The following is a 24,951-nucleotide window of genomic DNA, read 5'->3' on the forward strand; positions in this document are numbered from 1 at the left end:
ACTGGGGTAGCAAACGAGTGAGAGGGCAGCCACGCCACGGCGTGGGGTGGGACCGTGCTGGGAACAAACGGGCACGCTAGCCGGGGTTTCCTGAATTCATTTCCACCTCTGAGCGGGAGGACCAGGCAGCAAACCCACCACCCCCATCCCAAGGAGCCGGTACTGCTTTCCCTGGCCCCCTCGCTCCCCCCAGGGCAGGCTGTTCCTGGGTAGCCATTTATTTCTTTATCAATTGTAAATTAACATAATTTTTCTCTCCCTGCAGTACCACAAGCTTGAAGTTAATTATACAAAGAGAAATGCCATAGTCAAAACATACATGATACGTATTATATTAGAGGGTTGGGGGTTGGTTGGTTTGGGTTTGTTTTTTTTTTCCCCTCCTTTTTTTCTTAGCCCAGGCAGGTGATTGAGCTGCTACATGCTCCAGCCTTTGTCACTGAATGTGTGTGTGTCTGTATTAAAAATATATCATCAGTCTTGTGATGTTCTTAAAAAAGAAAGAAATGGAAGGTGGCGAGGGAGGAAACTGGTAACAGTGAAAAAAGTTCTTTGACTGTGTGACAGTCTTTTGTGGCTTCAAAAAAATACACATGTTCAACTCCAGCACTGACGGCAGCTTGAAGCTTTAGAGTAGATTTTTAACGTTTTTCTGTTCTAGTAGTAAAAAAGAAAAAAAAACAAACCACAAAAACAAAAAAACAAGCAGCGTGCCCCCCCCAAATCAAAAAGCATCAAGCTAACAAAAAGAAGGAAAAAAAAAAAAAATCAAATTCCTGATCAGATTTCTGCAATACCCAACCAGTAAAAATACAAAAACATCTCCTTACACTGGAGGGGTGCTCGGGAGGAAAGGAGACAAACCTCTACGGGAGAGGTGGCCTTTGGAGATGGCTGATACTTCTTAATCTCATTGAATGGGGTCAGTGGTTGGGTTTGTTGTGTTTTGTTTTATTTCAACACTTGCCATTGTTGCTTTTCTTTTGTATCATTTTCGGTGGGGTTTGTTTGGGGTTTTTTTTTTTTCCCTCTGTGATGGTTTTGCCCTTCTTGGCACCCAGCCGTCTGACTGTCTGGGCAGCAGTGGCCCCCAATGGACAGCTGTCCCCTCCGGTGAAACCGCGCTTCCAGGACTGGTGTCCGGTGAGGTAATGGAGGAGGGGGTCCCTCCCCCCGGCAGCACCGACCCTCCACCGCCTAAAACCCCTTGATGTAGCAATAGGCCTCCAGGGTGGCAAAGAGGATGTACAGCAGCCAGAGGCTGACGAAGAGCAACGTCGTGGCCAGTTTGCACCCTCGGGGACCGCCCAGCTCTCCACCGATGTGGGGCCGCCGGCGGTAGAGGAGGACGCTGATGCAGATGAAGGCGAAGATGGTGAAGAGGGTGACGGAGAAGGCCAGGGTGCCTGCCGACACCTGGAACTCCTGCCCCTGTGATGCCCAGTAGATCGCCGCCACTGACCACGCCAGCCCGATGCCCAAGAAGACGTTGACGGCGTTGCTGCCCGTGACGTTGCTGATGGAGGCATCGGCGTACACGTCCTGGATGGCCGCGGCTTTGCTGGCAAACGTGTCTGGGGTTGGGGGAGGAGGGAAGGAAAAATGACTGGAGGGTCCAACAGGAGAAATGGGCAACCCTTCGTGTCTGAGGGACAACGGAGGCTCAGGTGTGGCACTGGCCAGGCTGGGACACAGATCTCTCCTGGTGCACACACACCCCTCCAAGGTCCAGGGACCCCGTGTTGCCACCAAATGGGGTGCAAACCTTTCCTGGGGACAGGACACTGTGCAGCCCCTTCCCAGCCTGAACCCCATCCCCATGATGGAGCTGCTCCCCTGGGGCAGGAGACCCGCCAGAGGACCTCCCTCCCACTGTCCCCCCACCCCCGTGGCCACCCCACCTGGTACGGAAGTGCCAAAGGCGACAAAGACGACGGCGGTCACCGAGTCCTTGAGGCCGATGGTGCAGCCAAAGTGGGAGGCAAGGTCGCCAATGACGGCTGTGAGCATGCCGATGATGAGGATGGAGACGACGAAGCAGGCCCAGCCGTTGCAGTACTCGGTGGGGGGCACGCAGGCGAACAGCACCTTCCAGAAGACAGTCAGGAAGTGCATCACGTAGTCGAAGCAGGACGGCAGGCGCTCCTCGCCGGACTCATCCTCATCCTCATCACCCGCTGCAAATAACGTGGAAGGAGAGGTCCAGCACTTGTGGTGGGGCAGGTCAAGATTATGGGGCTGGGCTGCAGCCTGTGCTTGGCCCCCCCACCCCAGGGCTCCAGGGATGCTGCTCTCCTGGGACAATGTGGCGTGGCGCCAGCCATGACAGTGGGCTCATGGCACACCAGGTCCCTTCAGTGATGGGTGAGGCTTGGCAAGAGGGGTGCCTCCCAGGACACCCCAGAACCTGCAGGCCCCACAGAGGGGCAAGCCCCATCCCCGTCCCTGTTCTCATGCACAGGCAGTCACACAGTATGGAGTCAGCCTGTGGAGATCACTGCTGAGGGGTACCATGAAGTCACACAGGCAAGTGATGTATTTTGGGGGAGTGAAATAGCAGGAAGTGATGGAATTGGGAAACGGGAGTGACGTCTTGGTCCTCCTGCACCAGAGCACAGGCTGGTCACCAGCAGCGCCCCAGCGAGAAAGCCCTCCCCTGTGTGAGGGCATCAGCAGCAGTACTGCAGCCCCTTGGAGGGGCTCCCTCCTTAGCCTGGTGGGACAGGTCAGCCCCAAGGCTGGAAGCACTGCTGGTCTTTGTGCAGACACAGGACGATAGAAATAAATTGGTAAAAGAGAAAGCAGGCAGGGAGCACAGAGCAGATGGAGAGAGAAGGAGGAAGAGGGAAGAAGGCCTGCTTGCTGCAAGGATGGAAGCGCTGTTTCCACAGAAGCAGTTTCTCTTAATTGCTAGAAAGAAGAGAGCTGAACACCTCGCACCTCTTTGTTCATGTCAGAAGAAGGCCTTGTGGCTTGGCGACAGCTCCCGCTCAGCTGCCTGCCTGCCTGCTTCCTGCACTACGGCTGGGTGGAAAACAGCCTTTCAGGAAAGATGCTGAACCATCAAGGAAAGGTGTCATGAATGGCATGGACATGCCTAAAATGTCTGCTCCACGGCTGCCTGGCTCTGGAAGCGGTGAGCTCTCTCAGGGTCCCTGGGTGAGAGCTGGCAAGAATCTGGACCTTTCCATCCACCAGCTGCAGCCTCCTGGGCCAACATCTCCTGTCCGTATGTGGTAACCCTCCCTACTCCCAGAGCAGAGACTCTGCTGGCCGTGGCAGACAGGACATCTCCCAGCAGCAGGAGCTACCTGAACAGGACAGCACTGGGCACACCAGGAGTCAGCAGCCCGGCCAGGATGGGATTTTGCTGCCTGTACGCTGCTCATCAGACCACTGAATCAGCAGCACTGCCGACAGAAGGAAAGTCTTTGAAAACTGGTATCCTGGATAGCTCCACACCAAAAGACAGATCTCCTGGGCTCCCAGCTAATACATCTGCAAAAGCCCACTATATCTGGAGCAGAAGAGCTCTTTGGACTGGCTTTGCTGATGACCACTACACACAGCTGAGCATCACTGACCAGGCAGATGCTGTCTCCTGAGCCCAGACAGATCTCATCCCAGGCTGCATGAACCCTGGGGATGCTGCTGTGGGTTTTCTGATGTCCCCCTCACCTGCACTGACGGTAATGGCCTCCATGAACTGGTCCCTCCAGGAATGTGTCCCTACAACCAAAGCCAGGTTTGTCTTCTTAATCAGCTTGTCCACGGTGCTCTGTTGTGGGAATAAAGATGCACAGCAATTAAACTGCTGCTAGCAGGCAAGGCTGATCTGGCTGTGGTCTCACAGACCCTTCCCAAACCGCTGAGGTGCCACAAGCACTCTCCTACCAGTCAGATGAGGCCATGACTGGAGTTGGGCCCACCTTCTTCCCGGACCGGCTGACCCAAACCTCACCAGAGCCTGCCTCTTTGCCACCCTTTACTCCAGAGAAGGTTCCTTCTTCCCTCGCCCTTGCCTCACCAAAGATAATTTTGCTCCTGCTCTCTCCTGCACGTTGGCTTCTTCTGCTTCCAGCAGGGCTCCCTTGTCTTCCTCCACTTACCTCTGCCTACCAGCAGCTATGTCCCCTGGCACTTGTAGGCTTCTCCAATACTTTATTGCTTTGCATACTCCTTTTCATCTTCCAGCAGCCCTTTCCCTGCACATATGTCCATCCCCAGCCTCCTCACTTCTGCCTTCCATGGCTGCTCTTCAGCACCACACAGCTTTCCCCTCCTGGAGGACACCTAGGACAACTACTGACCTTGAACTCATAGGACTCCTCAATGATGACTTCTAGTTTGGGATGCTCGCCAAGTATTGGTTTGCCCATCTCTGCAATCCTCTTGGCTTCCTCCTCTTCAACCGTCAGCTTCCTCTCAGCCACCTCTGTGAAAGCAAGGTCAACACTAAGCTGTAGACAGCATCCCTGGAGCACCAGGACAGCGTGGGGGCTTGTCTGCAGGGCCTGAGCATGGGCTTCTGCAGCCCCTTCAGAGCTTGCCTAGCTCACACTGTGATTTGGGGGGCAGTAGTGGGGTGTTGGATCACAGAAACAAAGGACCATGATTTCTGAATATCAGTTATTTGCCAAGAACATACACAACATGGTTTTAATTTATTAAAAAAAAAGAACCCAAATGTTTCTTCAGCCTGCATTGGTGCTTTTGGATGACATACACCCTCCCATCGTCCCCGCAGCAGCAGCATCTTTGGGGAGACCAAGGTACCGATTCATTCCGCCACTTGGCACAAGTGTCCTTTAAGACAGCTTTAACGCCTGGCATGTTTCCTGGTTTGAATGAACAAGAGGCAGGATCTTTTTATTCCCCTTTGATTAGAAAATCACTGTTGGCAGTCTTGATCAGTCTGTCAGATAGACACACACAGTCACAACCACACATGCACACACATACATGTGCCGAGCGTGTGGGAAAATGAGCAGGAAGAAGTAAGTCAGGAGCCAAGTGGGGTTTTGCTCTCCTGTTACTGGATGTTTAGTTTCCGCTGGAGGAAACTAAACCAAGACCCCAGGTCAGCAGATGCCACCGTAGGGCAGGAGGGGTGCCCCGTGGGACTGCCTTGGAGGTGCAGCATGCTGAGACGACTCTGTATTTGAGTCACCTTGCTGATGCCCCAGCAAACCCAGCGAGGTGCCCGGGGAGGTTCTGGTTGCCCGGATGGGAAGGAGCACCCCAACCTGGCACTGTCCCCAGCCCCTGCCCCCAGGTCTCCTCTCCCATCCACACACCCATGTGCAGGCATGTGCCGGTGGGGTCTCTGAAAAGCCTTGACATCTCCAGAAAGAAGCCGGGTTTCCCCTGGCTTTCCTGTGCCTGACCGGTCAGGGCGCACATGCTGTAGCACAGGGCCCAGCTAAGCCTGGGAGCGGGAGCTCTGCAAAACCTGGGGGGGGGGCATCAAAAACGTAGAGCGTCTTGTTCCAGCTGAGGAGTGGGTCAGATGTTACTCAAGGTTTTCTGCAGAGTTTACAAACACCCCGGGTAATGTCTCAGATATGATTAATCCCATGTGGGCTCCAGCAGATCTCACAAGCTGCACCAAAAATCACACAAAAATTACAAAGTCCCAGCGAAATCGAGTTATAAACTCTGCCTTCTCTTCATCAACCTGGCTAGATTGATTGCGAAGACTGTAAGCCTTGCCAGTCCTACAGAATTTATAAAATAGATAATAACTCCTGTGGCAGGTGACATTATTATAACCCATCATAGAAGCAGAAGCAGCCACATCCATCATTTGAAATCAATGACGTACATCAAAACCATCACTGCCTAGCGCAAAGACAGCGTACTCTGGATTTGGGAATCCCCAGAAGTTTACTGAGACAGGGGAGCACAGCACCTGGAGAAGGCGGCGGGCAATGCAGCCGGGCAATGCAGGGTACCCGAGGGGGAAGGGGGCAACTGCAGGCAAAGCCCAAGCAAGCACAGAGGGGAGGAAGCGTAGAAATAGGGGTGAACTTGGACAAAATGTTCTGTCATGCTATGTTTGGAGACATGAACAGATAATCATCAAGCACAAGATTCAGGCTACTCATATTCACTTGAGCAGGGAGTTAGATGAAATCTGCATCTCTTTTTCCAAGACAGAGATCGAGAAAGTCCAGTTTCTGCCTCTACCTGGAAGTGTATGAAGACGATGAGCTGTATCCATCATTGAAAATGCAGGTGCTTACACATCAGTTGCCATACCGCGTATGTGGCTCACTTCTGAGCCCCCCATAACCTGAAGCTGAGGGGAGGAGCACCCTCAGCTCTCCAGGGCCCAACTTGGCAGATGAGCGGAGTGCGTGCTGACGTGTGCCGACAGTGCTGAGCCGAGCAAAAGCACAGCAGCCATCCCGGCAGCGTTGCAAAGCCCGGATTCGGGGACAGTCTGGCTCACTACAACCTTCGCTGGGAAGTAACTACATCAGAAAAGCTGCGGTTGCAGCTGGCGGCACGGTCCCTTGGGCTCTTGCCCACTGGCTGCAGTTGCACAGCACAGAAAGCAAATGTCTGGAATCAGAAGAGCTGCCCTGAAAATGGGGAATATTGGGCTGAATTTCCTGAGCTTAACAACTGCAAGAGAAACGATGCAATGAAGCTTCGATCCCCACTTTAACTGATTTGAGAAAAGCCTTTGGCACGGTAAGACAACACGGAGCCTCATGCAGGTATTAGCTCTCTAGGCAAGGCTGAGCTGCAGGCAGGTCCGTAAGCAGACGCAGCGCTGAACGGCTTCTCCTCCCCGTAGGGAGCGGTATCCAACATGGCTTTATCCCAGAACCTGGCACCTTGCTCATGCTGGTTTAGGTACCTGCGCCAGGCAGGACAGCGCGAGACCTGCTCCCCTTCTCTGAGGAGGGAGACCTGCTCCAGCTCTGTGACTGCGCCAGGTCCGGGGCTGTCGAGCAGGCTGCACGGGAACCCCCATGTCCATGGCCAGAGGCAGGACCGTGACCGCTGGTTTTGTTGTCTCTGCAAGCCGTTTGCAGACCACCTACTGATTTGATGAGCGTGGCAATCACTTGCCAGGCAGCTCAGAGTAAATCCAGCGACACGTCCATGTCTGGGAGTGGACAGATTGCTCTAAGCCTGGGGGCTGGATGCAGTGTGAGCGTGGGACTGGGCACTCCACCAAAGTGAAGGTACCGGTGCTTACCGCAGCACTGAAGGGCTGTGGGACTTGCGCTGTTTCAGAGGGCGCCTCGTCAGTGGAAGAAGTGCCACCAAAGGCAACTTCAAGCCCTAGTTAGGCCACTCGCAGTGAAAGGACAAGCTGCCCAGCGATGGAGACCTGCAGCCTGCTGACAGCACGTCCACCAAGACATGAATAATGGAGGCCCTGCTGTCACCATGCAACTCCTCTGCGGTGAATACAGTGAACTGGGGCGCAGAGAGAAGAAACACGGTTGCCCAAGAAGGCACATCAAGGATGTCCTATGGGGGCAACTGATTGAACGCCAGTCCCAGGCTAAGTCTTGCAATGTCAGCTGCAAGCAAACCACAGGAGAACAGGCACAGGCAGCATCCCCCAATGGGTACCTCACAGAAATATTAATAGAGAAAGCTTGCAGATAATGAAAAAAGGAGGTAATTCCTTCACGCCTCATTAAAAAGCAGTCACATTTGTGAATGTGCAACAGGAAAGCAAAGTACAAAAACCTAACAAACTTCAAAGGTGCATCTGAAAACACTGAACCTGCCGTTGTATTTTCACTGAGCCTCTATCCTAATGTAGGAGACAAAGTTCGAGTCACACGTCAATATTCTGCTGGATCTTGCTCAATGCACTTGTGCAAACAATGCCCAGGTGCCACATACCAGGCTCCCGATTGTCCCCTGAAGTTAGAGAAATGCTATTTGTGGTAGGAAGGACAAGCTTAAGAGCCCAGCTGACATGTCTCTTGCCCCAGTCTATACTCGCCGTACAATTAAGGGGAGAGTTAAGCACCTCCGAAGAGCAATACAAAGCACCTACATGAATCTGCCACTTCTCCCCACCTACTATTTCGGGCACGGGCACTCTGTAGCATGAATCACTGCCAACCTCTGCAAAACATCAGACCCCAGCCTGAACCTGCTCCAGGTGTATCTGTTCCCAGGGGATGCTGCGGACTGAGTTGAGCCCCGTGTGTACAGAGCCAACAGCCGAGAGGGAAAGAACTCTTGCAACATCCCAACTCCTGCCTTTCGGAGAAGCACTTCAGCCAGCAGCACGGTGCACCAGCCTGCCTTCAGAGCCGCAGGAGGCCACTGTCTCTGCAGCAAGCGTGGGGCACGCTCCCATGCAGGCTATGGCAGCCACAGGCTGGGTTCTCCTGAGGGACTGGGTGTAGGGATGGGGGTCCTGGAGAGCTCTTCCAGAAAGCTGGGACAGGGCATCCGTGAGGTGTGTCACACATCGCCCCAGTGCATTAGCCTGCAAAGATGACTATTAAGGGCTGTGATAAATAAAACACAAGGGGCTGGGGGGAGAGACAGACTTTTAATTTGGAAGGTCAAGTCTGTCAAGGTGAATGCTGCCAAGCTGCAGCTTAATTATTAACTAGTCTGATTTCTGTTTGTATCAGCATCAGTACCTACTTTTCAATGCGGATTGCACCCTGGACTCCCTGCTGTCAACCCCAATTAAACCTGATAAGGTCTGGCTATGCCCAGCAAGAACAGGAGCTTGCCAGGACCTCCTGGGCTGCCTCCATCTCCTCCCTGGGAAGGGAAAGGTGGGGACAGAAGGGTCCCTTAAACCCTGCCTGCTCTGACATGTAGGTCTGTGCTACCATTGAGTGCAAGCTTCCTATCCGGGCTACAGGAGCACGCACAGGCTGTTGAGGCTAGGCGAGCTGGGGCTGCTGCACCAAGGTACTCTGCTCCTTGTGCTGGGAGCCCACGGGTTGAAGAGGAGATGCTACAAGCAGGGGAGACAAACAGGTCTGGTAAGACCAAAGGCTGGGTGGGAGGAATGAGAATGAAGTCTGCTTTTGCCCAGGCTGTAGCAATGGCCACAGCTGACACCCACGAGGCACTGGACCCAACGCTTGCTTGCAGGAAGGGAGAAGAGGTTTCTGGTTAAACCACTCCATGTTCTCACTTATTCAGGGTCAGTTAAGACCCTTAAAAGGTAGGACGGATGATGGTCCTGCCACTGCCATGCTCTGGGGCCCTGCTGGGCACGTCCCTGCCGTGCTCGCTCAGCTCTCTCACCCGCTGGAGAATGACCGATGCCTCCAGAGCCATCCTGGGACTTGATCTGCAGCTTTTTGCAAAGCGCTTTCTGACCTATACATGATAAAGCACTTTCTTGGACTCAAAATAGTGTTAAGCAGATCCCCTCCTCCTCTTATTTTTCCCAGGGGAAAGGAGAGCACCGAGCCATGTTCCCACATCACACATTGCTCCTGGAAGGCAGGTACTCCACAAGGGCTTGCTAGCTCAACCTCCTTCAGACCGGGGGCACCAAATGGAAACTGGATGTTGCCTGTGGCCCTCTACACACATTCAAAGTTAGATAAAGCCCATTTCCATGGTGTAATCTGGCCGCTACACCTTCTGAGCTGAAATGGGTAACAGGAAGGCCCCACAACACCATCAGAGAGATAGCTACCCATCACCTAGGCAATGCTGCAAGACTACCAAACAGCCATGGACCAGTTTGTATTTCCTGTCACTTGCTGAATAAATTAGATTAAAACCAGCAATGTATTCATGAAAGATTGCTATGAAGGCCATTTCACACCCCTCAAGCTATCTCATCGCCATCCATTTCTAGAGCGGGCATGTATCTGCATGAAGGTCACCCCTTCTGGGGACTGTGCTGCTAGGAAGAAATTAAAACGACAATTAAAATGGGATTTTTTTTTTTGTTGCGGCTCAATAAAATATAATCCTGGCTAAACAAAGTAAACAGTGAGCATGAATGAGTTCCTCTCTCCAGAGCGCTGTCAAGCCGTCAGTCACAACTGGGGAAGACTGCTGGCTAAAAGACACTCTGGCTTTTGAGGTCAGCATATGGATATGCCCTTTACTGAAGCACCGGCAGCCCGGGCTACTTTCTAAAAAGGGAGGAATCTGCTTAGCCCTGAGAGCTATTTTTGAGGCGTGATACATCCCGTATACATGCCCCAGCATTCTTAACGCTAACTGGGAAATGCTGCACATTCACGAGAGGGAGGCTAAGGCACTGGGCTGGGAACCGCGCATTTTTCCACTGCTGGCTCTGCCTTGAGATTGCTGTTGACATGACGGTCCCCAACAGGCCAATAAACTGGCGTCTCTGCTCCCAAGTCTTTCCCACTGCAAAGTGGACCCAGGAGTTTTAATGCATAAATAAAGAAACATATTTAGAAATATTTTCTTTGATCTCAGTGAGTATGTGGAAATGAGAGTAGAGAAGTATGTACCATTTAGATAATTCCTCATCCCTTTAAAGATCTGGACCTCCTGAGGCCACGAACTTGCAAGCAAAGGCTCTGCTCAGGCTCTCAGTGACTTTTGCAAAGGCGGGAAAGACCACCAGAGCCACTGCTGGCAATGGCAAGGACAACTGAAGTAACTATGCACTTTGGTATCAAGTATTTCCCTGTATAAAGAGTATACAGAGAGATCATTGCCAGTGCCAAAACAAAAGGTTACACATCAGGGAAGTTAAAAAACCCTCAGGTTTGACTCTCAAGTCACTCCACAGCCACCCACACTGCTGGGGTCCTCTGCAGCCCCCAACAGCTGGCACTGGACACTCGGCCAAGCAAAGCTTTCAAAAGCTTTGCACAGCCTTCCAAGTCTGGCTCCAAGAGCCCATTTGGAGGAAACAAATGCTGGGCTGAACCTGTGCCAAAGGCTCTCCCCAGCCCGGCTACTTTGCCTTGTGTAAAATTCACGGCCCTGTTTTCCTGGGGAGGGCTCTGCAAGGTGGGGGGCAGAGCCAGGATCCCACATTTACCCCCAGGAAAAGGCTGCTGGGACAGGAGAGGTGTTTGCACTTGGGGCATCCATCAGGGCATCCCAGGGCTTCTGCAAAGAGACAGGGCCACCACAGTGAGAGGGGGCCATGCCGCTGCTGGCCCCGCGGGGGCTACCAAAGAGGCGCTGCGGGAGGGTGAACGCCCCAGGGCTGCAGACGAGAGCCAGGGTGCCCAGCGGTGCCAGGGAGGCAGTCCCGGGAAAAGGGGTGCTGCCCGGGAAAAGCTGTGCGAGCTGCTCCGGGAGAGAGGGGATGAAGAGCGGGACCAACAGATTGCACTGAAACGTTCAATAATGCAGTTTTGTTTTTTTTTTTTTTACAAAGATGCCTGCACATCCATGTAATCTAAATCTAACATGACACGGACTAAACGAGGACGTCACTTCTCTCCCCGCTGATTAGCCGTGATTGCTGCTGAGTGACACTCCAGCACGTGCCTCTGCGGCGAGCGGGGCTCTGCTCGCCAGCCGGCCAGCCGCTGGCTTGAAGTACATGAGGGGGCACCCTGGGGGCAAGCGGGGGGGCACCTCAGCCCCCCCCCCCTTTCCCCTCATAGGCAGAGAGGAGGCTTTTCTTTATGAACTGGAACGCAACTTTCCATAGCTGGTGACCAAGTTCTCCAATAACGACTGCCAAAAGCAATCAGGCTGGATCACAACACAGGGAGGAAAGTTATGTTATTTTAATAGAAATTATTTGGTTCCCGGGGTTCTGATCAAATTAGGCAGCTACTGAATTAAAGCAATGAAATTACTGGGAAGGAGGCTGTGCTTAACTTATTTCCAGTCCTCCTGGACCTGAAGAAGTAACAAAGGAAAATGTCCAAACTGCTCCGAGGAGTTTTCCGTAAACACCCTAAGCTGATATTTGGGGAGCTGGGGACTTCTGCCTGCCACTAGCAATTTCCTAATTAGCCCAATATCCGATGGGCTCAGGCCATCCCCTGTGCAGCAGATTTGGCATCCTCTGAAAAGGAGCAGAGATTGAAGTTTGCACGGCAGATGCTGCTCCTTTGATTTGCAGCACAGCTCAGGCGTGATGAACGCTTCGGTTTTCAGCTCTGCTTGCAAACCTGTCAGACTTGAGCTCCTCTCTGCACCCTGCGTGCCCGCCCTTATCTTTTGACAAATGTTTCTTTAGTGCAAATTCAACTGTAATCATATCTAGAATTGAAGGAATAAGAAAAATACAGGAGGCGTACATCACTCTGCAGTGGGATCAAGAGAGACTGGCATAACGGGGATTTCAGGCAAGGAAGGGGGGGGCTCAGCATTAATACACATAAAAGCCTGCCATGGGAAGAGGAGATGAAGAGTGCACAGCCAGAGCAGGGGGTGAGGAGGGAAATGGTGCTGATGTTTATCATGCCCTGGTAGCGCTGCTCTGGTGCTGGGCACAGCCCCAGGACCCCCTGGGACCCCCCGGGATGGGAGGTGGAGAGCACCCGGGTGCACGCACTGAGGGGGTTGATGCACGGCCTGATCCTGCATGGGAAGGGGACACCTGCGCACCCCTGCGCCCTTGTCCACCCCAGGCAACACCACCCACCCCACGTCCCAGGAGTGCCACCCCCCCTGCAGAACAGCCCCATGCTCCCTGGTGCATCAGGACAACCCAAGCCCCAGAGCTGCCCAAAAGAGGGTTGAGTCATGGTCCTGGACCAGCCAGAGCTGCATGTTCTGTTTTGCACCCCTGGCTGGGTCATTTCCCAAAACCATAGGGAAAAATCTGGAATATGGGAAATGTTCTTAGATGTCAATCAATCAATCAATCAATCACTGTCATGTTCTTAATGCACTGCTTTTAACTAGTTCCTGCTGATACAAACACCATGAGCTGGAGCTGTCTAAAACACAGCAAACAGAAACACAGGGGTGCTGACCGAAGGGGACGTAAACAGAGCCAGAGCAGGCATAGAAAAGGAGAAGCACTTACCTTGGGTGAGCAGCAGGGCTGTGGGGAGAGAAGAACATGAGAAAGACAGGGAGAGAGAAGAAAAGAGGGAAAAAGTTAATATCCAAGGGGGAAAAGCTGTTTTGCAGATGATGGCTGTCAGTGAGCAATGGACGTGGTGCAAGGCGGTGTGCGAGCTCGCTGGGGCCACATGCTGTGTGCAGGCTGGGGATCAGACCCTGCAGCAGCAAGATGGGAGAGGATGATGGCAAGCACTGGTGGGCACCGGGGTGCTGGCTCCCCAAAGTCACACACCCCTGCAAGCGAAGGCACAGGGATGGGATGCAGGTGGGGAGTAGCAAGGAGGGGAAGGGGAAAATGGGGGTGTGGGGGTGTGTGTGTGTGTGTGTGTGTGTGTGTGTGGTGTGTGTGTTGGTTACACTTGCCATCAGTGCCTGACGTGACCCAAACTGATCTGAAGGCACGGCAGGTGCCCCTGCTTCAGCTGGGAGCGTGTGGTTGGGGTGGGACTTGGGACAACCAGGGATGCCCCGGTAAACCCTCAGGTGTCTGAGAAAAGAGGGTGGCCAGGGTGATGGGCAGCTCACTGAGAAGAGCACCATCAAGGAGAGGTGTTGATAAAATGGGTGCTGGCCTCCGTGTGAAACGGGGCAGGGGGTAACACGTCTGTGCATCATCCCCCGGGACGCCCTGGCTCGCCTACACCTATCCTGCATCCCACAGGTACTGGTCCCAGAGGGTCATGGTGCCAAGAGGAACACAGGCACAAGTAAAGCATCACTGCTCTGAGTCCTCCTGGCTCTCTCTGCTCCCGATCGCAGGGCTGCCCGACAACGCTGCATGGGCACGTAACTGCAATGTCATCGCAGCGGGATGCAAGCGCCTCCCGGGAAATGTGGCCATGTAGTCCTGTGAGATTAGAGGTGGGAGGAAGGGAGGAGAAGGGAGCGAAGGTTCTTGCAAGGGACGACCTTACCCTGACTTTCCATACAGGCACAGCCCAGCCCTCTCGCTGCCTCGGGCAGTGACCCCTGGCCCCCCCCACCTTGATTTCCCCACTCCCGAGAGCTGTCACCAAGAAACGTCTGGCTGGATCCCTCTTAGGTGTTACCCCTAGAAAATCAATAGCCTGCATCTAAGTTTCAAAGTGACTACGGGAGAGTCCGTACAGCAAAGAACACTGAACCCCTTTGAGAGGGGCCAAGGACCAGCTCTGTGCTGTAGCTTTGACTTCTACCCGTCCTTCAAACCGCAAACTGGTCCCCAAAGACTTGGTTGCATGCGATGACGGTATTGTAATTACTAACAATTATTATCATGCACTTTTAGTCTCAGAAGCTTAAAACTCTGTGCAAAGACTGAGTCAGTATTAACAGCCCCATTTGACAGATGGTGAAGCAAGCAAAGAGAGGCTAAAGGGAACATTTTGCAAACTCAGAAGTGGGCTGGAGTCCAAAAGTGCTAATTTACCCAGGCTTGCCGGTTCAGGCTCTGAGAAGCAGGCACTTTTATACAGAGGCACCTAATTGCATCCATGCTGGTGTGAAAGTGATTTCCTAAGCAATTCGTCAAAGGTCACACAGAGCATCAGTGGCAGAATGGGGGAAAGAAATCCTGAGCCCTGGCTCCCAGGCACGACTCTGCTCGTCGCGCAGCACCCATGGGCACAGCTTTCCCAACAGCCTGCGGAGACGCATCGGCCCAGTCAAGGTCTTCACCCACCTATCCACCTCCCTGGCTGGAAATACTCGGGGAGATCTCCCCTATCCATGCGGGCAGGTAGACGCGCAGTGAAAGGGGAAGGGGGCAATGACGAGGCTCCTTGCTGAGCATCCCTTGTGTTTCAGGGTCAATTCCTTTTGAGAGTCAAAAACCTTTCAGGGGAACCATTTGTGAACACATTCTGCAGCACGTACAGTACGACAGAGCCATGAGAAGCACACAACCTGCTCTGCCCGCGCCACCTCCTGTCCTCTACACAGCTCTGCCTGGAAGTCTCCAGCAGGCCTGTCACTGCTCCTTGAGGCATCAATCTTGAGTCTCCTTGTAGCTCCGTCCTGCTGCAGCTCCATGCTAACCTGTGGCCTCCTTACTGTTCCACAGTCTTCTGGTTCTCCAGACAATGTGGGGAAATTTAATTTGCCTTTTGCAATTACAAGCATTAGTACAATGGGTCGATTTGGTGTTCAAATTTAATATAATGAAATATTACTGGGCCCCTAAGCTACTGTGGTTATTAAAAAAAAAATCATTGGTTCCTCATGTTTTTTAAAACTGTTATTCTAGTGCTCTGGGATTTGAGTTTATTTTTTTCCCCATTTGCTTTTCAGCCTGCAAAAGAACTATTTTTCTCCCTTTCACTTATGATATGATAACATGAATATTTGAAGAAGCCTATAAAGCTATGAATGAAACATCAAGAATACAGCATGCAGAAAAGCCAAGGGATTATTTTATCTTTATATTTCTGACTGAATGCTGTGCATGCAAGCAAGAAAATGATTTCACGGACTAAAGCTTCCTTCCTGCACATGCATCTGCTAATATGCCCTTAGCCCTGACCTGTAATGTTTCCTGACAGTCCATCTGGGGATGCTGTACCTGTACTGGTCCTGCTGACGGCCCCCCGTGCTGTTCCCAGCCCACAAGTCTCCCTTCGCTGCCCCCAGCCTGGGCTGCATTCCTCCCTCCCTCCCCAGGGCACCTCTCCTCCTCCTGCGCTCCCGCTCTGCACATCACACTCCTGGCGGGGCCAAGCCAGGCCACCTCGGTGCTGCTGGCATCTCAGGTAGCCTCAGAGGCTTGACATGTGTATCCTTACAGGGAGCTGCTAAAATTAGCTCCACAGTCAAATCCAAAGTAGCAGTCCCAAGTATCCCTTACCTAACCCTTGCACGGCGTGAACGCAGACACACGCCCGTGCCCGCAGACAGGGTAGGTGACGCTGACTCTCTCAGGAGATCCAAAGCCTTCAGCTCTGGATCCCAGTTCCTCCTTTACTGGGATTTCTCTGCCCTGCAGGCCTGTTTTCTACCAGGCAAAGACAAAATTGTGTGCATGAACTCTGCTTCCCCTGTCACCCCTGAAACTGGACAATTTAGACCTGAATTTAGCTGCTAAAGAAGCTAATTACTAATAAATTATTTTATCTGCATGCCTTCAGCATACTTAGGGGTGAAATCCTGCTGTGATGTGCATGTTGGTGTGGGTTACGGATCCGGAATCGAAGTCCCTCTTGCTTTAACTCTGCTGAAGCCAAAGAAGGTTAAACCGAGAGGAAGCAGGCTTGGGATGGGAGCAGACCAGCAATCGGGCAATCAAGTAATTTACTGCAACCCAATGTGCTAAATGTGTGCCCCAGCCTTTTTCTAAACAATGAAATACCTTTTTCTGCTGTTTACCTTGCAGAGAGATTTGACCACGCTGCACGCTTTATTCTGGTCTCATTCTTCATTAACATAAATCTTTCCTGATCAATGTCCCTAAAGACTCCAGGAAGCTGCTGCATAGATAAGAGGATCCTTGCTAAAGGCTACGGAGCGAGCTGAAATGAGGGAGAGGAGGCTGCTGTGGATTTTGAGGAGACCCTCAGTCACACACTGGGGCAGTGACAGGCAGCCAAAGGCAAGAACACACTGCCTGCACCCTGTGCACACCCAGAGGAGCTCAGTGACCATGCAAACCGTGGGCTTTGTTCCCCAAAGAGGTAAGGATCCCCCACCTTCCAGACCACAGTCTCTGCCTCCAGATTTGCTCACTGAGGTGAGCAAACTGTTTCCCTAATGGACTGTGAAGAGCTATAAACACTTTTTTTTTTTAAAAAAATAAGCTAAAGAAGGCAGATATTTTGCAGCATTAATGTGAATGCTGTTACTATTGAAGTCCATAGCAAAGCTCTTGCAGGCTCGAAGAGACTCCTCTCCATCAGGAGAATCAGCAGTGTTCAGCTTAATCACAGAGCTACAAACAAATTATTAAACCTTCGGGGAAGGAGGTAACAGCAATCTAACATTTCTTTGCCATTCCCATCAGCAGCTGATGGAACAAGGAGTTTCTCAGCATCTGCCCACACTTCAGAAAACTGCAGCACGTGTGCTCATGTATCGATGCAGCTTATCTTAATCAGACATGGACCTTTGTACCAAGTCAGATCATTTCATCAATATTTTGAAACAGATAACTTGCTTCATCAATCCAAGCTAGGAATCCTTCTTCCTTTGCAGTTTAATCCTTACCCTGTGACTCCCAGCCACATCGTCCCCCTGTAGCACGAAACTTTCCCATCAGGGGTGCTGACACTTGATTGAAAGGAGATGTGTTATGAGATTTGTCCACACCAGTTGACTCTGTGCTGGGAGGGCTGAGAGGACTTCAGACAAAATCTTCTCAAGCCAGGTCAGGCCAGCAAGCTGTTTAATAGTGCTCGCCAGACACCCGTGCTCCCGTTTCCAGTGAAGTCGTATCTTGTGGGAGACATGCTCTCTGAGGCAAAATTTTGCATGAAGGATGGTGGTCCCTTTTACAAAGCGTAACCCTCAAGACTCAGCCTTCATGCACCACCTGAGGGTGAATCTTCCACTGCTGTGCCACAAGCTGAATTCTCACGAGCAGACTCCCAATTACCCTCGTGAAACTTAATTTTCTAAATGCTATTTTCACCATTATCTGCTATCAAGTGAAAACATCCAAACTAGCCTCACTTGCCATTCTGGCCCCATCGACACTAAGGTTAGCCACAATTTAAGCAGAAGACCGACTTCTTCCGGGGAAAGCAAAGCAAGTTTTTCTCCTGTAATCCAGGACCAGAGACAAAGTGTGAGAGCTGACATGTGAAGCAAGTAAAACCAGCCTGGATTTCTCCAAAATCCTGCTGGGCTGACAGCAGCAAAATCCTTGGTCTGAGTTGTGAGCTGACATGACACCAGAGCTGCCATGAGAGCGAGAGTCAAATCAACGGACAGCTTCTTGTCATAAAGAGAAAGACTTGTTTCACTGCAGGAACTCTTTACAAAGGTGCTGAAAAAAGTATGACAGAAAGGTGTCTCAGGGGGCTGGGAGGTTTGAAAGCCCTGCAGTGCTGAGTATACAGGGATTTGGTTTATGTGACTGCACATACGGAGGAAAGGTGAGCCAAAAAGGATTCAGAGATTAATTTCTTAGAAATGGAGAAGAAAAAAAATATCAGGAAAACCGGGAGATGGCCAGATAATAGCGAAAAGCAACACTTGCTCTTATCATCTTTGCCAAGCAAAGAATGTGAGTCTCTTTGATTTCTTTTCATTTATTCCCTTCAATATAACCAGCTTGCAGCAAGCACCATCTTTGCTAGTGCTATTTGCACCTGATATGCCACGACTGAGTCAGTATCAGTCTTCATCACAGACTGGGCTGGCAAGATACCCATCGCAGATCTATTCTCATCTCTTTGAATTATTGGAGCACATCAACAAAAAGAGCTGCTAAAGTAAAACTACTTCATGTGATTTGTTTAGATGATCAGAAAGTCTTTGAAAAACTCCAGCTGCAGAAAGCAATTGGTGAAAAAGAATAAAAGGGCCGCAGATTAAGGTTTGGTATTGTAGATGTAACATTTATATAAGGGGAGGAAAGCAAAGAGCAGGAGTAAGTGGTCAGCTCTCCTCATGGCAAGGGTTAACAACCGAGTGCCCCATGGCTCAAAGCAGCATGGCACTGATATAATTGAGGGTGAACAGTGAGGAGCAGCATCTGCAGATGATGCAAAATGCTTCAGTCAAAAGGCTGTTTCAGTGGCTGTTACGCATCGTGGAGGCTCTGAGCAACCTGAAGACGGGAACTCGTGTTTGAATCACCCCAGGTACCTCCCTGAGTAGTGATGTTTTCCCCCAGTAAGGTGCAAACAGCAAGAGCAATAGGATGAATTTCCTGCTGAGCTCCGGCCCTCACAGAGACCCTCCTGGAGATACACGGCCTTACCTTACCTTAACTGTGCAGCCCAAGACCAGGTCATCCCCCCCTACCCCACAGCTCCAGTCAGGGCAAGCAGACGTTCCCTTGACTGGTGGCAACTGCTTTGTACCTGCACACGTACAGGGCAGTGCAGCCAGTAATGCAAGGCAGCCATGTGGCAGCGAACCCTGCTCCCCCCTGCTATGCTCTTTTGCTGCACGTCTATCAGAAACCGCTGCCACCGCCAGCTGTGTGGATACCCTCGGGGACAGCACAGGGGACTTTAATAGCACGGGGCTCCAGACCAAGTTCTGCATCCAAAATAAACCGCCCAAACTCTGCCCCAGGCTGGTTTGAGAAGCACACACCTATTCCCCTGATCACTGGCCCTGCCGTCAGCTCTGACTGCCCCTCAGGGCACCACATTTCATCACTGATTTCATCACTGCTACCTAGCTTGTGTCCTTATGGCGAGGCCCTGGGGTTAGCGCAGGCCCTCCACATGAAGCTGTGATAGTGCAGGCACAACTGACATGGACTGGTTGTCTCTGTGTGACCCGGATCACAGGTTCCTTCCAAACACACCTGCCAGTCAGCACCCAACGCTGCCCTGCTCCCAACGGGGCCAGATGAGATGCTTTGAAGACACTACGAAGAGCCATCTGAGAGCATCCAATACTCCTACAGCACCCTAGGCACTAGCTCAGCGTGACAGAGCTAAGTGGGGAGTAACAACAAAACGAGGACACACCGTTAAGAAAACCACGTCTTTTGCGGTGCTGGAAACAAATGCGTGGGTAGCCAAAACCCAGAGAGACTCTTCGTCAAAAGCAACCCAGCCTGAGCCTCCCAGGAGAGGCAGGAGCTGTGCTGTGCCCTCGCTGTGTGAGTCGCGTGGGGGCCCATTCATCACCACAGCAAAACCCAGTGAAGTCCCAGCTAAGCAGCTGCAGTTTGGGATTTCCCCCCAGTCCACGGGTGCGGTGCAATGGCAGCATCCGCACAGCACCGCAGGGGCCCGTTTGCACTGAGGCGGCTGTGCTGCCCTTGCAGCCCGAGGGCTGTATCGGTCGTGTGCGTGCTTTGCAATAAATAAACCATCCAAACTCTGCCCCTGCAATGGCACGATGACAGCAGGAACAGGTATGCTGGAGTCAGCATGAGCATCCCTTCCCGACGCTGTATGGCAGGTCTTACACCTCCCTGTGCATGTCCCGGGCCACCTCCTCTCTGCCGGGAGCCGGCTGCTCACCTGTGTGCCCCGTGAAGCTGCTGGTGACAGCATCTGCTGTCGATCACTCCTGATGCTCTGAACAGAAAAGCCTCGCTTAGCTCCTTATTCTTCATCCCAGGCACAAGAGACGCTTGTCAGAGATGCCACAGCGTGCAGCACTACGGAGCTGGGGATCTTTCCAGATGCCCTGGAATTAGTGTAGCGACTGTGCCACCTTGTGCCAGCAACATTTACAAATGCATTTTAGCCTCCCATCTCTTAGCTTTCAAAACCACGGTGCTCTCACTCTGCTTTTCTCTAACAAGGCCAACCAGGGCTTTGCATCTCCTCCTCGGCATGGTCCTTCGCTTCCTCTGGGTAAAGAGGGTGCGTCCTCAGCTGTGGCGAGGGAAGCGGCTGGCCTGCAGGCTCTGTGCTCCCGATCCAGCTCTGGTCTCCTCTCTGCCCGTTGCAAATCAGACAGTCCCACTGACTCCAGGTGATGCTGGTGTAAATGAGACACCCGCAATATGGCAAACTGGCACCATGGGCCTAATAATAATGAGGACATTTTACAACTGAACCACTTTAAGGGCTGTTTGGATTTTTTTTCCAAGTAAGTGTTTTTATACAGCCAGATGCAAAGTGGCCTACATGGGGAAAAAAAATACAGGACTTCACAAAAACCAGCCCGATCCCGACTCTGTATCCCGCAGCTCACTGGTTTAGGAAAGGATGCAGGGCTCACAGAGAGCGGACAACTGAGCAGAAACTTCAAGCTGCCAAATGCCTAAGCAGGAGAGAGCCAGAGGCAGGCGATTTTCCTCCTGTGCCTGCTGAGATGGAGGTGGGAGTCCCATGGCCAGGGAGGGGAATATGCGGAGAGGAGACCCCGGGGTGATTCTAGGCCTGCCAACTTTGATCTAGGGCTGAACGCTTTGCTGACACAGATTCACAGGGCTTATTCCCCTTAAACTTCCAAGAAGAAATCTGAGTGTAATACGGCTATAGTAAGCAGGTATCTACACAGAAGGTATGGCACACCATATAGTTCTTTAATCTGATGGAGAAAAGTAGGAAAATAACTAGTGGCTACAAGCTGAGGTCAGAAAACTTCTACCTAGAAGCCACGCTCACATCTTTATCCTGGAGGGCAATTAATTGCTGGGACATAACCCCATGGGATATGGCAGGTTGGTCACTGCTTCTGCCCAAGGGCAGCTGGACTTTGATGAAGCCTGAGGGCCTGTGCTTAACACACAGTGAACCTAATGTCCCTCATTGCCTGCAGGCCGCAGGAGATGGTCCAACGGCATAAAACTATGAATCCTCTTTGGGTTTACGTTTTAGAAATCCACGGATGCTATATGACACTGTCACGCTAATGCAAGCTGTGTCTATCCCAAATGTCCGTGCACAGGAGCTTGGACTGGCCAGAGGGCACCTGCTGGGCTGGCCAGAGAAGAGACAGGAGACCTTTCAGCAAGGGAAAGCTGTGCGGTGCATGGGCAACTGCCAGGTGTTCCCATCACCTGCAGCAGCACATGGGCTCAGAAATAAGCCTGTGGGCACACACATCTGTCTCTACTCCATATCATACACAAGGGATTTGAATTCCCTTTTGTAAAGACCTTTTGTTTAAAGCTTGGCCCTCCTGGGCCACCCGGGAAGCCAATGGCAAGACTCGCTCAGTGACAAAGGGGTCAAACACGTATAGGACAAGGGCAAAGATACATTTAGGCAAGGCACGACCGTAAGTCAGGGTTTATTCCCAGTATCATCCTGCTCTGCTGGGAGATCCTGGGTATCAAAGCTGATGAAGTAGGACCTCAGCAGAGCTCCACACCCTCTGCACAACAGGCTGTTTGCAACATATTAAGGGCATTTTCAGATGAAACACATGGAAAAACATTTTTAAAAATAAAAGCAGACCAAGATACCTCACACCTTCCCTCTTCTCCCATGGGCTTTTCACCGTGCCTCACAGGGACCCAAGAGTACCAAAGCAATGCCACTGGCAGCAAACAGCAGCGGGAAGGACAGGGGGACGAACGGGAGGAGCCGAACGGGCAGCCATGCATTACGCCCTTCCCTTGCCTTGCACATTCCCCAGGGTCCTGGCAAAGGAGTAGGAGAGGGGAGAACAGCAAAGGTGTGCTCAGAACAAAAACAGATCAAGACAAGGAAACCAAATTAAAATAATACAGCCTCCGACGCTCAAGCATTGCACAAAAGGAGGATCAGAAGTAAGCTGGGCTCTAAAAGGCAGAGATGACACCGAAACAGGGTGAGAGCGAGAATACAGGAGGGCAGAGAGTAAAAGTTGATCCATCTACAGGAGGAGGAGAAAAGGAGGGAGGGGAAGGAGGAGAAAGAGGGTTATATTTTCTGGATTTGGGGTTTGGAGACTTGATTCTGATAATGTTTCTTTTTTCATTTTTTTCATAAAGGATCTCACACCTGATATTCCTCGTTCCATCCATTTCGGTTCACCAAGGGCAATGAAGAAATTCTCCTGCCTTTCGTATTCCTCCTCATCTACTATCTTAACCCTTACGGTCTTCCTGTAGGGACAACAAGAGAGACAACCATGTACAGTGGGTCAGCCGGCCAGAGGCGAGGCGGCGGCAGCAGCGGCGGCGGCGGCGGCGGCAGCGACGCGGGCTCCTGGCACGCAGCCTCTTCCCCGTTGGGGCGGCGCGCGTCGGCCTGCCTGTGGGACACGGCGCATCCGTCGCAGCTGCTCTTTGGGGAGCGGGAGGGTGTTAGGGTGAGAGGGGGCTGGCGAGGGGGTGAGGAGAAAGGGAGAAGTGTGAGGGAGGTCAGACCTTGCTGATGGTTAGTGGGAGGCGACTTCTGCAGCGCGTATTTTTTCAGTGTCACATGGTAACGGAAAGGGTATCGGCTGCCTGGGAATCACCAGGGACCATCCTGGGGTACCCACTGCATTTTAGCTGGAAGATCAATTGCTTCTGCTACCCTCACAATTAATAATAAATCTGTAGGGACTCTGGGCTGGGAGCCTGAGGAGAAGAGAGAGAGATGGGCACTCACAGACACATTCCCCAGTGGGGGGAGGTGGGTCTCTGCTGGCAGGCTACAGCTCTATTAGCTGCGAAGGAGGCTGATATTTCTAATTTCCATTTTTAAAATGGCACATCTTATTGCTTTTTCTCCTCAATAGCATCTGCCTCTTTCCCCTGACCTGTTCCCTGAGCGAGGATGCAGTTTTCCCTGGGAGCGGACAGCTTTGCTGGGACCTCGAGGGGAACACAATGAGACTAAAATGCCTCCGAGGCTCGAATGGAAATACCCCAGGCGCTGGAGTGGGGCTGGCCCCTTCTCCCTGCTGCCAGCTGGCCCGACTCCCTCCAGCACCCTTGCAATGCACACAGCTGCTGCGAGCCCTCAGGCGAACCAAAGCGGGGTGTCAGCTCCTCCCTGCCCTCATCTTCCGCTCCCAGAGCCGCTCCGCAGCAACCGGACTGAGGGCTGCAAAGCCTTTGCCGAGCCCTTCTCGGAAATTACAGGAGCTGCTTCTCTGCCAGGCCTCGATTCCTGTCTTTATCTAACACAGATCTGACCAGGACCAGGGCCAGGCAATGATCTCCTGAGATGCTAGATGCATTTCTAGCCAACATCTTCCTGCTGATGCTACAAAATTTGCTTGGACCCTCCAGCGGGGATGGCAGAAGGTCTCTCTCAAGTCGCTGCAGAAATACGGACAAGCAGGACTGGTCCATCCTTCTCTCTCTCCGCCCCCCTCACCACTTTGCCCTGGCCCCAGCATCGCTCCCCGCCATGGGTACCATGTGACACGGTGTGCGCGCACAGCAGTGTTTAGGGCAGAGCGGTTGGAGACAGAGAGACATCAGAGGAAGAGGAGAAGAGGAGGAAGGAGATGGAAGAGAAGAGGAAAGAAGAACGTTAATGTTAGTCTGGAGGGCCAGTACTACACCTTTCTGTAAACTCATATCCATCATGCGGGGGTTCATCAGCTCAATGAAGAAATTCTTGTTTTTTTCATACTCTTCATCATCAATTACCTTGATGTGAACTGTTTTGCTGTGGACGGAAAAATAGTAAGTGTCATAAAGGGGAGAAGGGAACAGAGAAGCAACAGTGGAAGAAAGTAAAGAGTTGAATGGGGACATTAGAGAGTCAAAGTTTTCTCACCCACTGAACAAGCTCAACATGGCTCTTGAGAAAGGCTAAAGCCCCACTCCTGCAAGGGACACTGGCCAATTTTCTGTTTAACCCAAAGGCACAATGGCAGGCCACACTGTGCAAAGCAAACTTAGCCAAAAATAGCTCTGATCCCCCAGGCAAACCAGCGAGGGGCTCAGGAGCCACCAGCACGGTGGCTCACGGCTCTGCACACGGGCAACGAAGTCTGCTGGCCAGCAGAGAAGCAGGTGTCCCTCACTCTGCTTCCCACCGCACACACACACACGCACACGTGCAAAAGCAGACGCACAAGCACACCACGCAGCCCGCAGGCACCGCGCTGCTGCCTCCCTGCTGGCAACACCCACCGGCCGGGCAGACACCCCCTGACCACACAGAAACCCTGCAACCTGCAGCTCTGACATAATTCGCATCAGAGGGAACCCTAGGTGAGGCGGGTTCATCAGCTGCCGAAAGGACAGCTTCATCAGCCTGCTCTGAGAGGTGCTGCCTGCTGAGGCAGCCGGGCAGCACATCCTCCATCTCTCCTTAGGCAAATTTCTTACGAATTCTTAGAGCATTTTGTAGGAAAAGAAGAGAAGAACTCGCTGTGCCATGGTTTCTTGCACAGCAAATACATGCCTTATGCAGAGGTCACCGCATCTCAGCTTTCACATGCAAACGGAACACGGGAAATGAGCTGAAGGCTCTGCCAACC

At 52.1% G+C, this 24,951-nt stretch overlaps 1 protein-coding gene across 4 annotated transcripts in view; it reads right to left on the minus strand.

The window, feature by feature from the left end:
- Positions 1-202: 202 nt before the first annotated feature.
- SLC8A3 (solute carrier family 8 member A3) overlaps positions 203-24,951 on the minus strand; it is a 115,755-nt gene continuing 91,006 nt past the window's right edge. Inside the window, exons 2-7 of one of the 4 annotated variants that reach the window (XM_075754247.1) lie at positions 24,025-24,131; positions 22,527-22,630; positions 4,311-4,435; positions 3,679-3,778; positions 1,902-2,177; positions 203-1,574 (exon numbers count right to left, since the gene is read on the minus strand). In XM_075754247.1, the coding sequence (XP_075610362.1) occupies positions 1,198-1,574; positions 1,902-2,177; positions 3,679-3,778; positions 4,311-4,435; positions 22,527-22,545 (897 nt within the window). In that variant the 5' untranslated portion in view covers positions 22,546-22,630; positions 24,025-24,131 and the 3' untranslated portion in view covers positions 203-1,197. Of the gene's footprint in view, positions 1,575-1,901; positions 2,178-3,678; positions 3,779-4,310; positions 4,436-12,946; positions 12,965-22,526; positions 22,631-24,024; positions 24,132-24,951 lie in introns of all 4 variants that reach the window. The other 3 variants (XM_075754246.1, XM_075754248.1, XM_075754245.1) reach the window with 3 other exon arrangements.

This window comes from Balearica regulorum, chromosome 5 (assembly GCF_011004875.1).
Source record: "Balearica regulorum gibbericeps isolate bBalReg1 chromosome 5, bBalReg1.pri, whole genome shotgun sequence".
NCBI lineage: Eukaryota > Metazoa > Chordata > Aves > Gruiformes > Gruidae > Balearica > Balearica regulorum.